The 14,266-nt window shown below is 46.5% G+C and overlaps 1 protein-coding gene across 3 annotated transcripts; it reads right to left on the reverse strand.

Moving 5' to 3' along the window:
* Window positions 1–916: 916 nt before the first annotated feature.
* Window positions 917–12,572, reverse strand: RBP4 (retinol binding protein 4). Of its 3 annotated transcripts, XM_012521270.4 has the most exons (7): window positions 12,521–12,572; window positions 10,272–10,462; window positions 9,777–9,905; window positions 9,555–9,691; window positions 9,282–9,388; window positions 2,825–3,037; window positions 917–1,198 (listed from the first exon to the last, which is right to left on the reverse strand). In XM_012521270.4, exons 1-7 carry the CDS (start codon window positions 12,555–12,557, stop codon window positions 1,161–1,163), a joined length of 852 nt encoding a protein of 283 aa, XP_012376724.2. In that variant the 5' UTR covers window positions 12,558–12,572; the 3' UTR covers window positions 917–1,160. The 3 variants fall into 3 exon arrangements, with proteins under 3 accessions (XP_012376724.2, XP_012376723.1, XP_071071878.1); XM_012521269.4 differs by lacking the exons at window positions 10,272–10,462; window positions 12,521–12,572 and adding an exon at window positions 10,037–10,174; XM_071215777.1 differs by lacking the exons at window positions 917–1,198; window positions 2,825–3,037 and adding an exon at window positions 4,928–5,106.
* Between the last annotated feature and the right edge of the window lie 1,694 nt (window positions 12,573–14,266).

The raw sequence follows: 14,266 nt of genomic DNA on the forward strand, positions 1-14,266 counted from the left end.
CCCCTCCCCAGACTTCACAGACTGCCTGCCTGGAGCCCCCAGGGCTTGCCCAGCTCCTCTGGGCTTTTACAGGCATGGCGTACTTGAGTCCTCACCCATCCCATCTTGTTTCACAAGACAAGAGTCAGGTTCAGAGAAGCCAGGTAACCAAGCCCAAATCACACAGCTAATACATATCTGAGCTGGATTTTGACTTGCACCTGACTCTCTGTCACCGAGGTCTTGCTTCCTTTTCAAGGTGAGAAACTGAGACCTGGGGAACTACTGGGAAACTGAAGCAAATAACTTTGCATGCGATTTTATACTAGCGTCAACCTGCTCATGGGGTGGAGCTAGTGCCCTGCCCCAGGCCTAGCTCCCCCCGCCCCCATCTCCTTCCCTGCACCTTCTAGGTGGGTGCACCCAGGTCTTTCCTACAGATCTGGCTCCCAGGGCTCCGCTCTCCTCTTCCCCCAGGGAAGTCCAAGGCCTCCTCCCAGCCAGCATTTCAGACACCTAAAATAAGGAACTAATTAAGTGCTGGAGGCTAGGATGGGCCCGCAGGGGAGTTTCCTAGAGCTCACCCAGACCCATGCTTCTCAGCCTGCCTTCTTCCTCTAAAGCCCCGGGGCTGTCCCACCGCACAGGCCAGTGGAGGCCTGGGGCACTGATGTGGCCTAATTCACTTCCCCTTTTGGCCTCAGTACTTTGGCCGGGCTGGTGGTTAAGGCCTTCCTGGGGTAATGGGGGAAATCCCTTTTTCAGGAAGTTGGGAGAAGGCACAGTCATTAAAAATGTTGATTGGACACTAGAACAGGCTAAAGGCCATAAAGAGCCAGGAGGGAAGATGCCCATCCTTGCCTCTGCCCCACCATTTGCAGAACTTTCTCACTTTGACACAAACATGAACATAAATAAAAATCCAAATCATAGGACATGGGTGACAATTGCTTTAATAAATCAAAGTTTGGAGTCCTGGGCCAAAAAACTCCAGTAAAGATAAACATTTGACTTAAAACAGATTTGCATATTCTCATTTATATCTTTACGTACAGAAGGTTTCATGTTTACAGAGGGAAGGTGAGGTGAGAGGGGTGAAGTAAACTCCTAAGATAAATAGAGTCAAAGACTGTAAGAGCTAATGGGAGGTTTTCAAAAGGAACTTTACATCCATGACGCTGCTACAAAACATTTTTTTCTGATTTGCCAGTACAGTAACCTGAAATACAGAAAGCAAAGCCATTAATGACAGAAAGATGGACCCAGGATTTAAAGTAGATGAATATCAGGTTATCCTTAGAACTTGGCATCATTCAGATGCCTCTTAGAGGGTCACAGGGGATGGAAATCCTAGAAATTGGATGTGGCCATAACTCACAAACATCCTCAAGGCCAGTTCTGAAACACTTTGAGTTTCTGCTGCAGTTACTGGGGGCCGAGAGAATGTGATCGGCTATATGAAATAGTGCTTCCTTTTATTTATCTTAAATTTCTCTCTGCACATTTCATTTTAAATATATTCTGTTTATAACTGAAAGTGCTCTTTACACTGCAGGTGAGTATAAAATCAACTGATTGATAAAAATTGCTCATTTTTAGTATACACTGATTATCATGAAAAGAGCTTATCTCTCCGCATTTCAAAGGTGGGGGCCCCTCGTCCTATTTCAAGAAGCACAGGCCCGCTCAGCCCGACCTTGGCCACACCGGGGTTTTTTAGAGCAGCCACCATGAATGTGTCCTGCTTCAACAGGCCATGCCACAAAGGCCCCCAGAGTCACAAAGACCTGTGTTTGACGCCAGCTCGGCCACCTACCGAAGATCTCGAGCAACTTTCTTAGGTTCTAAGTTTTCATCTGTACAATGTGGCTAATAAGGTAAACTACTCCACGAGGTGTTTCTGAGGGTTAAGCAAGACAAGGCGCCTGAAGTGTTTAGCACGACAGTGCCTGGTCGTGGTGAAATCCATCACAACCCTGTCTTAGGCCGCCGCAGGGTGAAGCATCAAAGCCTTATTGGGTATTTTTGCGGGGTGATCTGGGTTCATATTATAAACACCACTTTGCTGTAGGGGGGGTCAGTCAGATGTACAAGAGAAGATTTCAGTTTATTCTCTTTTTTTCCTACATTTTATTCAGCATTACCCTATGTGGATCTTGAAATCCAGTTTCCTAGAGGAGTGAGTGTCAATTCTAAATAGACTGCATACTTTTCTTCCCACTGTCTCAGGTTTTTAAATCAAGAGTGGACAAGGGCAATACCTATAAAAAAGATCCTGTGATTATTTTCAGGGGATCTCAAAAAAAGGTAAGGAGGAAAGTCAGCTAGTTAATTTAAAGGAGAAAAGGAAAAAACTTGGTTTCATATAGAAAATGAAAGTTTGTTTCAATCATTCTCTTTTGCATTTGCTTTGTTGATGCCCGTATTTAAAATTAGTTTTCCGTTTTCGTTTTTGCATCAATGACCACATTGGCTGCCTAGCTCTTTACTGAGTCTCCAAATAGAATCAGTTCAGTCAAAACAGTGTTTGGGGTAGTGTGGCCAGGGGTGGAATTGTGTGACCACAGACTGCACCTAAGGGAGCAGAATAAATGGGAAAGTGTCACCTGCAGTTTTACTTAATTAAAAGTGCCACAGGTTTGGAAAGGGGCCTTTGCCCACTCCTTCAGCATCAGCCCACAATAAGGCCAGTGAACCATCAGGTCCAGATGGGCCAAGACTGGGACTCGTTTCCTCTCACATGCAGTTGGCATGGGTTTCACTGACATGCAGACCCAACCTCAACGGTCCCCGCGAGGAGAGCTGGGCGGCGGGGCAAGCAGCTCCCTGCCTCCCCGCCACTCACCGTCATGAACGATCAGCCTGTACTGCCGGCCCAGGCACAGCTCCTCCTGCCTCTGTCTCACAATTCTCTGCACTTCCAGGGGCAGGCCATTGGGGTCGCGGGCAAACACGAAGGAGTAGCTGTCGGCACAGGTGCCATCGAGGTTCAGGAGGCGGCAGGAGTACTGCACGGCGTACGTGTCATAGTCCGTGTCGATGATCCAGTGGTCATCGTCTGCAAGCCAGAAAGCCACAATGCCCACGCCGGGGGCTTAGGCATCTGGGTAGACCCGGCATGATAAATCACCAATTTCCAGAAACTTGTTTCATTAGGAAGCAGAAGACTACAGAGAATCCTGACAGTTTTTGTACATTTGGGAAAATGAGGAAGGATCTTTTTTTCCCCTATCAAGAAAAAGTTCTGGGATCAGGACACCTCATTCCCTTTGATGACTACTTCTAACCCTGATGATAAATGTGATAGCATCTTTTCAAGGAATAACTGAGAAAGCACGTCCAGGAAAACTACACAAGAACCCTTCTGCTGTCTTCGTCATCTACCTCCCAGTAATAGCTATACCTTTGATGGCTAATGTCTAATGGCCACAGAACGGATATCCCTGAAACCAGGGCTTGTCTTTTGCAATGATCTCTATCAATCACTAACCACTATCAATCACTAACCTCCTGCCTCTGAATCCATCGGGGGACACCATTGGATGATCCAGTACACAGCTTTCCCAGCTCCATCCTAATTCCTGCTTAGTGACTCTACTTGCTTCTCCATGGTGGCAAAAGAGAGTAGTGTTTGCCTTGGAGGCACACGATGCCCATAATTCAACGTCAGACAGTCCCGCTCCCAGCTGGTTCTTGTTACAACTCCCCTATGGGAGAGACAGCTGACCCCTTGAAGAATTTAGACTGTATTTCTTCCTGAAGGCCGGGAGGTAAGACGTGGGGGAATAGATGTAAACAAAGGTGTTAGAAATAGCAAAAGGCAGAATGGGAAATGACACTAATTGTGAGAGGTTTGCTGTGGCGAGGCAGCACTGCTGTGGTTACTCAAATACCCCACATTTGGATAACGGTGCCACACCTCTATTTAATTTATCATTCCTGTTGGCATATAATCATAGCTAGGACTTCCTGACACTAGTCACTGACACCAGGTACTGTGCAGACACTTTTTCATATGTTTTCTCACTTATTCCTTACATCAACCCTAAAGTGCACACTATTCATCCTTATTTTATGGATGAGGAAACTGAGGCAAAGAGAAACTAAATAATACATCTTGAACATGAAGAGCAGGGTACATCTGGGATTCAACCAGGGGAGTCTGACTCCAGAGCCCATGTGCCTAACTTCTACACCACATTGTCTCCAGGCAATTAGGAAATTGGGGTGGGATGGGACAAGAAGCAAGAAGCAAAAAGCACTTGTATCTCCATCTCACACCCAGTTCATGAAGCAAGTGACCATCCCTACCCTAGGTAGTGCCTCAGGTGGGAGGACTGCAGAGGTGCCTGCGTCCCCAGCATCAAGGGGCGTCTGGCAACCCCGAGCACCCACCCCAGGTCGTCGCTGGGTGTGCCCCTCGGGGGTCTGTCTTGCTGTGAGAACCACAAGGACTGATGCCCTAGGAGAGAGTTCAGTTCAAACCCAGGTCCCCCAAAAGGGCTTGTCAGAGTATGACCAAGAGGACCTCCACAAGAGCCGGAGGTGCGACCCCTTTTCAGCTCACCTCAGACCTGGCAGGAGAAGGAATGGGCCACCCTGCCCCTCCAGGGCCTTCCCAGGGCAGGAGTGTCGGCAGGGAGGAGAGCAGATGACGCCCTAGACATACGCCCGCTAAGCGGTGACCACACAGTAATTCCGCAGACGGGCCAGGAATAGAAGCGCCCTCCCAGGCTCCCGAGCCTCTGGGCAGAGGCTCCTCATCCCTGTATGAAGTCGTTGCTTCCTGAGTTATGGGGATCACTGTGCCAGGCAGGGGCGCCCAGGAGCCCACCCCTCAGACACGACAGCACTCTCCTTGACACGGGGCCCTGAGCAGGGAACGGTCAGCTTAGATTTTGTCCCCCCAAAGTGTTGCCAGAATGTAAAATCTGACATAGGAAATAAGTAACTTTCAATGCTTGGTTTAATAAAACCGACTGCTGTTCTTGACTTTAAAAGAAGGCATGCGGCTTCTGGTTGCCCACGATGGCAGCATATGATTCTCCAAGTTGCCGTTCCTCACAGAATCTTGAAAACCTAGCCCACAACTTTGAACACTCCAAGGGAAAATGCTGTATGATTTCACTGATAAGAAATAATTAGAATAAGCACACTTACAGAGTCAGAAACTAGAATACAGGTTCCCAGGGACAGGGCTGGGTGGGAGAAGGAATGGGGAGTTAATGCTTAATGGGTACAGAGTTTCTGTTTGGGGTGACGGAAGAGTTTTGGTGATGGTAGCACAAGATTGGGAATGTCACTACCACCACTGAATTCTATATTTGAATGTGGTTTAAAGGGGATATTTTCGGTTATATATATGTTTCTAAAGAAAGACAAATAAAAACCATAGGCCTGTATAACACAATGAACCAAAATATAAGCTATGGACTATAGTTAATACTATAAGTGTAATAATACTGCATCAATTGCAGCAATGGTACTACACTAATGCAAAGTGTTAGAAGGAAAACTGTGTGTGTGGTGGGGACAGGTATATGGGAACTCTGTATTTTTTTCTGTCAACCTACGACTTTTCTAATAAAAAAAATTTAAAAGAAGAAGGCCTGAGTCAGTTTGGTTTATTTCCAGGCCTGTATTGGCGGGAAGGGGAAGGGGGAGCTAAATAGTCCAAAGATTAAGAATTTCAATCATAACCACCTCTATCAGGCTCTCTTTCTTCTGAAAGTATTCACAGCAAATGAACTGCCTGAGCACTGCTGGAAAGAATGAGGGCTGCTCTCCAGGCTCCTCAGCCCAGCACCTGGGTGGGCTCCCTCTGGAGAACCAGACACCCCAGCATTTCCTGAGAGCACAGACTGCATGGAGGACAGCTAGGGAGAGAGAATACTCGGGGTAGCGGCCACGGAGCTTGGTACCTCCGACCCCCTCCGTCATCTCAAGAAGTGGGGTTACACTGCAGCTGTGACAACAGTGGCCCCACACTGACAGCCTGGTTAAGGGTTTTGCTTGCCAGTCCCAAAAACCTAAGGAAACACTTTGATAGAGGGAGATGTCTCTGGCATTCCGGTTTTGTTGAAGATCTGCTGGTCACTGCTGTGGGCCCAGAATGCGTCATTTTGGCTCTTGGACCTGTGTCCTCAAGCCATCTAAAGTGATGAGAGCTAGTGAGATGCTCCCTGCAGCCTGCAGTTCTAAAGGTCCAGCTGAGCCAGCCAGACGGTGGATGGAACTCTATTTCTGACAAACTGCCAAAGTAATCCAACAGGCCTGGGCAAAGTGAGTGGAGCACCAGTAAGCCAAGAAAATTCTTTGGATTGGATCACCTAGACTAGTGGCTCTCAAACTTCATTATGTAGAAGGATCACCCAAGAAGCATACTAGAAATGTAGACTCCAGACTCCTCCCATTCCCCAAGAGATTCTGACTCAATAAATCTGGATGCGGGCCCTTAAATCTGTATTTTTAACAAGCATCCCAGCTAATCCAGATGTAGGTGGTCCAGGGACCCTTACTTTATGAAACACTGACTTTGATAATCAGGCCCGAGACGTTCAGCCTGGCAAAGACCCCTTTACCAGGAGAGTGATGGGCTGTATATGGCACATGGACAAAAGGAAAGTCTTTGTCATGTCTTTCTAGGAGAGCTCAAAATGAGGGTAAGCATATCTAATATTTATTAAGCACTTATTATATATCAGGCTAAGCATTTTACATACCTTGCCTTCATTAGTCCTCCCAACAGTCTTATGAGATAGACTATTTTTTATCCCCATTTCATAGCTAAGGAAATCAGATCAATAGTGAAACCTGTATTCAACCAAGATCCTTGGATGAGAGAGTCCTTAGCCCTGAGATGTCCTGCCAGCTTGCTGCGGGCAGTTAGGGGAGAAGGAGGACAGTCCAGGGCATGCCCAACCCTGGGCAGCAAGCTACAGCAGAGTCTGTTAATAGTGAAATTTAATATTCAAATGTAGAGGTTTCTTACGTTTAATTGTTTAATAATCTTGAAACAAATAAAATGGATGTTCATTCGTGAATTATTTTCCCTGCGTAAGCATACCACATTTTAAACATACCCATTTGTGAGATGCAGAGAGTGGTCTTCTAATCCTCCTGACCAAGTCAGTGTTTAATGTGAGGTCAAGGTTAAGGGAGGGAGAAATCAGCCCAAGGAAAGAAAGGGGTGCTTGTAAAAATTCTTGAAATAGGCAGATAAAACAAAGGAAGATAGACACATAAAGTCATACAGTTTGTGGGAGACTTGGAAAAAAGAGAGATAGCTCATGACCTTTTATATGCCCCAGCTAAGAGATGCCACTACGTGCCATGAAATAGCTGTATGCCTACAAGCTAATCACTTCTCTAAGGCAGGCCTTAGTTTCTGCATTTGGAAAACTAGGGAGTTGAACCAGATGGTCTCTGTTTCCCTGATTCAGAATATACAGTTAATATTTCATACCAGGGGAGGTAAGGTAATAGCAATGTTATCAAACATTAACAGAGAACTTCTGGTTCAGCCACTGTTCTAAGAGCTTTCTGCATGTTAACTCATTGCAACCTCAGAACACAACTCCATAAGGTACTTTGCAGATAGGAAACTGAGGCATAGAGAGGCTAAGGAACATCTCCTAGGTCCCACAGGCAGTGGTTGAGTTAGGATTTGAACTTGGGCAGTCTAACTTTAATGCTGAATGCTTAATCACAACACTGCCTAGCTTCTTTTCTGAAAAGTAAACTAAGCAGGAATTTATCCATAAGCCTTCCATGAAGTAGTTATCTCATTAATTTCTACAGCAATCACTTTTCAACCTTTCATTTGTTTGTTTTGCTTTTAGGACTTGACCATTTGAGCTACATCCACTCCCTATTTTCAATATTTCAATACTCCCCCACCTCCACCCCAGTGAAATCCCGGATAGAATCCCAATAGACAAGGAGTAACAGCAGAGCTAATCTGGCTTGATAGGGGGAAAAGAAGGCAATCGGCAAAACCTGACCACCTTGTTGGGTTCTCCCTCTCCCTATCCCCAAAGGCATCGCCCACAGGATCCTAGTCCACTAAGGAACATGGCCCAAAGTGTTCTGTGCTTAATCTTTCTAAAAATTAGTAATCTCATCCTCCCTGGTGTTGATTTTTGTAATCCATTATCAAAAATATCTTTTATTTTAAATGAATGACTTAGGATGTTTCACTGCATTATTTGGATTAATTTGTATTACATCTAAGGATAAAACCTTTTCTTCATCTTGTAGTATAGCAACCCCATCTGCACAGTATAGATCAATATTGAAAATGCCATTTTATACACATGATTTCATCTAACACATAACTTTAGAAGATGTCAGTGAGTGTGAGTCATGTGTAGAGAAAGAGGTGACATAAAGTCTATCCCTGCCCTGAATCGCAGGCTAAGATAGTGAAAGGCCTCCTGGGTCCTATTTCACAGAAGAGTTCAAACAATACTTTGCAAAAAAGTTGACCTGTATTAGGAGTCCCTGCTGTTCAGGGCCACCTAGTCGTGACCTGGGAGTTGGAACCCCTGGCTTCTGAAACCAGCTTTCATACACTTGGGCAAATTATTACCTTTTCTCAGCCTCAGTTTACTAATCTGTATATTGAATCTCCTTCATTGAGCAAGCTCATCATCTCTAAGATTCTGTGGTATGTCTCCTCTAGCCTACATTATTCTCTAGCTACCCAGTAGACACCACATTCGAAACTTTGGAGAAATGGGAGGAAAGAAAGAGTTTGCAGATGCTGTGTTCTCATGGTTAGGTCAAGTTTCAGAATTCTCTTCTGAGATTCCTTGCCAACCCTCCGTCCATTCGAGTTTCAGTGTTTGGGGAAAGGGAAGAGGTCTTTGCTACCCAGGACACTGTGCCTGGCGCAGAATCTTAGCCTGGGCAAGCGGAGTGGAAGTGAGCCAACTTTACACACAATGCCCCCGACATCCTTGGATAGGGCTCACCCAGGCTTCCGCTCAAAGATCTGGAGGAAATGCCAACAGGCTGCCTGGTGATATGGGCTGGGTCTTGCGATGTGGGAGGCATAAGCACAGAAAAGGCTATGCACTCAGGCCATGATGGCCAGAGGGAAAAATGGCACCTCTTAAGAAGGTCACCTAAGATGCCCAAAGGTCCTTTTGTGCTTGAACCAGGTCTCTTGAGCTCACATTGGCCTAGCTACTTCCCAGTCCCAATCCCCAAACCACAGGCAGTGCTACTCTGAGAACTTCTGGCGATTTGGCCAAGCACGCCCCCATTCCCCCAAAGGGCCCACTGAGCTGTCTACTCACATCCTTTCTGGAGAAAGGACGCTGCGCCCCAGTACTTCATCTTGAACTTGGCAGGGTCCTCGGTGTCTGTGAAGGTGCCCACCATGTCCGCACACACGTCCCAGTTACTGCAGAAGCCAAGGCGACCCTGAGCCAAGCTGGGCAAAGCGCCTCCACCCCTCACCCCATCCCCCTGTGCTTCCTTCCCTCCCCAGCCAGGGTTTGGCGCTCAGCCAGCCAGAGGCCCAGGGGACCTAGAAGCACAAAAGGTACTGCTGCCCAGAGACCACTGACTTCAAAAGGCGGACTCTGCCCTTGGCTGTGGCGCTCATCTGGCCGTTCTCATCCACAGAGAACACTGCGATGACGTTGTCTTGTAGAAAAAGCCCTTCCGGATCCTTCTTGGCCAGGGCGTACCAGGTCCCGGAGAACTGTGGAAGAAATGGGAGCAAGGGTTTGAGGTCGGGGAGCGCACCGAGGGGCTGGAGGGCCGGGGCTACCGGGGCCGATACCTACGCGCGCCTTGTCGAAGTTCTCCTTGACTCGGAAGGTGCTCACGCGGCAGTCACGCTCCGCCCGGCCGCTGCCCAGCGCCGCCAGGAGCACGAGCGCCCACACCCGCTCCATCCTGCCCGGGATACCGCCCTGCGGGAAACGCGCAGCCGTGAGCGCCCAGCGGCAGCCCGACCAGCGGGCTCGGCGCAGGCCGCCCCCCGGCGCCGGCCCCAATCCCACCCCCGCGGCCGCTCCGCGAGGACGCCCCGGCCCGGGCTCACCACCGAGAGCCGCGCGCCAATCCGATCCGATCGCCACGTCCTGGCGCGCGTGGAGCCAGGAGAGGCAAGCGCGCCGCCGAGGCTCCCTGCCGCTTTATAGCGGCCGCGCGGGGGTGGGAGGGGTGAGGGTCTGCTCTTTCGTAACCGCGCGGGGTGAAAGACCGACGAGGGAGGCGCCGGGGGAGGGAGGCCGGGAGCTGACCGGCCAGCACTTGCACAAGGCGCCCTGACTCACCGCTGCCTCGGGAGGCCCCCTGGCTTGGAGGTGCTCCCGCGCCGGGTGGCTTCGGTGGGGCCAAAACACCAGCGGCGACGAGCCCCGGGGCCAAGGCCTGGCCCGGTTACCCAGCGGTTGCAGCGGCCTCGCCAGCTGCGGCCTGGGGTGGCCGCGGCACCCACTTACTCTGGCTGAAGGTTCAAGGCGACCTGGCGGGTAAACGCGGCCTCACAGAACGAGCGGGGACCTCTGGTGCTGGTGCGTCGGTGCCAAACTGGCCCGTCCACCCTCCTAAGGGCGAATTGTGCAGCGTTTTGGCACACACTTCGCCAAGTAGTTTTTCATTATATAAAGGGTGCATTTTACTCTTTCTGGAGGGTTGTGGTGCTCTCTGGGTCAATATTTGTTCTTTAGTTTCAACATCCTTAGGAGCATTAAAACCTTTTCTGTTAAATATTCTCCAGAAACACAACCCTGGTCAGGACAGGACAGGAAATATTTTAGCAGCTTTGGTGGTCGCCTACTTACTCTGTGGCACTTCCCTCAAACCGCTTTAAAACATTCCTACCAATTGTTTGTCATGCAATTTTATTTCAAAGCCATATTGGAACTTTGTTTTCAAAACAGCTAAGGTGAGTTGGCGGAAGATTGTATAAAGAAGAGGGCTGAACATTCTAAACATCCAGGTTAAGTCAAAATGCTGTGTAGAAAGTATTTTGCCTAGTGATGCCACTCTTTACTGACCCACGTGTGTTTTTCTTTTTCCATTCAGAGTTAGGGTTCCACTAATCTCATCAAATCAGTCAGAAGATACAACTTCTGGCTGAATGAGAATTAGTAACAGGGCAAAGAAATGTCATCTTTTTTTATTCCTTCCAGACAATATCATTTGTGTCTCCATGGGCCAAATTGGGAAGAACTGAGATGAATTTGGACCAGTTAGCTGCAGCCAGCCCTGAAAAAAGAAGGGGTGAAGGGAGAGAAGGGTGACTGCCAAATAGAAATAGAGTTGATGGGTCCTCAGACCCAGCTCTCTATATGGTATCGGGGCTGTTTCTAGTGCCTGAAAGGACATGTGGGGATTTCTTTACTTTCCTAAATTTTTGGACCTCTACCTGCCTGATTCTTTGCCTCCAGCCTCCCCCGTCCTAGCTGCCTCTGGGGTGCCAATGGTGATGCATTTAACTCCTAAGGGTCCCAGGGCTGGGAGAGCATGTTTTTAGCCAACCAACCAATTTGAGATGGTCTGGTTGACCCAGTTTTACCAAACAATTCCAAACAGCTCAAATAGGTCTGCCGCAAAGCCCCTTCTGCAGGGACACAAATGTGCCGATGCCTGTGGTATGTATTTGCACACCCTGGGTGGGAAAGAACTTCAGGGCATCTCACTGTTTCCCTTCCAATGCTAGAATCCCTTCTTCAACATTGCAGCCATGAGGTCTTCCAGATTCTGCTCCAGCATCTCCTGTGATGGAAAATTCTAGCTCAGCCGAATTGCCTTTGTGTCATTACTACTGACAGAAAAGCTCTCCTTATACCCACTTCTCCTAGAACATATTCTGGTGTTTCATGCACACCCTACATGTTTAATAAAATATAAGGGATTTTAGTTCATTTTCATAATTTTTTATAGCAATATGTTTTCATATATCTGTTAGATATTAAAAGTTGGTCAAACCATTCCTTATCTCCCTCCCTGTCTTTTTAATGATATATAGTGAACTTTGGTGTTTCAGATACCAGCAAAGAAAAACAGTTTATTTTGGCATTCAGTCTCAGATTTCTTCATGATTGCAACTAGGCGAATACAGGTCAACCGATGTTTTTAACATCAATGTGTAAAATACTTTGGAATTTATCCTCATAAAATATGTTTTTCAAATATGCATTTATATGTCAGAAGCAAACAAGTCACTAACTCCTAGAAAATGGTAAAGAGGTTTTACTGTAACTGAGAGGAAAACAAGTGCAACCCTGATAAAAATTAAATTACTTCCAATGAGCTGCATTTTGTACAAACTGATATTTACATCCACATCCCAACAGAAAGGCCAAGAAAAAGGAAAAACAAGGAAATTGGGTAACATTTATGTTCTGACTGCATTTATAAGTCAACCAAAATAATTGGCTGAAAAATGAAAGGCTAGTTAGTCATCTAATGTTTTCGAGTACAAAGAGTCAAACTAATCTTTTTGATAAAGTTTTGCAGTGGTTACAAAGACATCAGTCAATTTCATCAATTTAGTTGAAAAGAACGTGAGACTCACCATCTGGATCATCTCTGAGATTCCCAGTAATACCCATCAATCAGCCGCAGGCAAAGAGCTCACATGGGAGCAAATGTGCAAGATGAAAAGGGTCCTTTGCAGTCGGCTGCCAGGATGTGCCGGAAATCCCTGCCTTTTGGGCGTGTCTTTGGTGATGGATATTGGTAGGAACAGGGAATTTGGCTAAGGTGGAGAGGAAGAATGAGTTTGATATAGTAATCTGAAATGCACTTAGTTAACCCAGGATATTATTGATGGTTTTCTGTTGGTGGTTCAATCTCATGTGCATCTATCTATCTATCTATCTATCTATCTATCTATCTATCTATCTATCTATCTATCTATCTATCTATCTATCTATCTGTCTATCTATCATGTAAACATAGCTTCCTGTAGAAATAGTTAACCCATGGTGGAACATTTTAGCAATAGTGGAATTTAAATATTATAAGTGATCATTAATATTGAATACTACTGAAAAATGTAAGCTTGTTAAACAGAAAATTTAAGGAAGTTAACCCATTTTTGGTATGTGTGTATGTTTTTTTAAAAGATTATCTAGAATTATTCTTTGAATTCTTGTATTAATGTATTTATGACATGTGTCTAGATTTGCAGTTCCTTAAAGTTAGCGTCTTTGTATATTCCCCATAGCATCTGGGGGAATGATGTCTTGTACACCTCATAGGTACAATTTTTCACTTAATCTAAACCAATAGTAAGCTCTGCTTACTAGCTGTGTGATCTTGGGCAAGTTACTTAATTTCTCTGTTCTTCAGTTTCTTACCTGTTACAGGTAACAATAATACCTACCTCACAGGATTGTTGTAAGGATTAAATTAAATAATATATGTGAGGGTCTTAGAAGAATGCACCATTATACATGTTAGCTATTTTTTTTTTTTTTTTAGTTAGGCCAATAATTTATTCAGGTAGGGAGGGAAGAGAAATGGGAGAAAATAACAGAGCAGGGGTCCCAGGTAGAGAGGAAAGGGGTGAAAAGGGATAAAGAAGGCTGATTTACAGGCTACAATTCCCCATTATAGATTATAAATCCCCCGGTTTACTTCGGTGGCCATATGGCAGAGGGAAAATGGTGAGAGCAGCACACAGAGGGCAGGGATGGGTCCAGAGGCAAGAGAGTGGAGCAAGAGAAATCATTCAGGCCTTGCAGCTGGCTTTTGAACTGTTAATTATCCCACCCCTTTGCTAATGGCAGGGAAGGAGTTCCAGCTGTTTACTGTTTTGATTGCTTATTTACCCCATCAGTCTCCCAGGAGGGCCCAATGATGAGGTCCTTGGGGAATATCCAGGGTTACTCCTGGTTCCAGAGGAAGTCTTTTTCTGAGTGGCAGAAATTGCAGGAGGATCTTCCAGCAGCCATCTTGGGATTGCTGATGTCCACGTGGACTCTCTGCCAGGTTCCAGATCCATCTATTAATTCCCTATCTTACTAGCCTGCTTCATTCCCCCCTCAGAGAGTTTTACACTTTTAATCTTAAAGGGGTTCTGAAGGGAGATGATCTTTTTTCTGTAGCTACTTCCTGCTGGTTAGGGGCTGTAGGCCCTTCCTGACAAGGTGTAGAACTCTCTTGCTATTCTATCTTGATTGAAGGAATATGGACCTGGCATCCTGTATGAAACTGGATGAAGTCCCCACATGGCTAACAAGGTGTTGATCCAATAAAGTCCTGGACTGGCTCGCCAAATATGTTACCAGATTTCATTTAGTTTCTTTGACTGTGT

This window comes from Dasypus novemcinctus, chromosome 6 (genome assembly GCF_030445035.2).
Source record: "Dasypus novemcinctus isolate mDasNov1 chromosome 6, mDasNov1.1.hap2, whole genome shotgun sequence".
Classification (NCBI taxonomy): Eukaryota; Metazoa; Chordata; class Mammalia; order Cingulata; family Dasypodidae; genus Dasypus; species Dasypus novemcinctus.

Excerpts from the sequence above, each read along its gene's own strand:
- RBP4 (XM_012521270.4), bottom strand. The coding sequence starts at position 12,557 with ATGGGTATTACTGGGAATCTCAGAGATGATCCAGATG. Across the intron at positions 9,692-9,776 it reads AGAACTTCGACAAGGCGCGC|TTCTCCGGGACCTGGTACGC; the intron begins GTAGGTATCGGC and ends TTTCTTCCACAG. Across the intron at positions 3,038-9,281 it reads GTCCTTTCTCCAGAAAGGAT|ACGATGACCACTGGATCATC; the intron begins GTGAGTAGACAG and ends TCTGGCTTGCAG.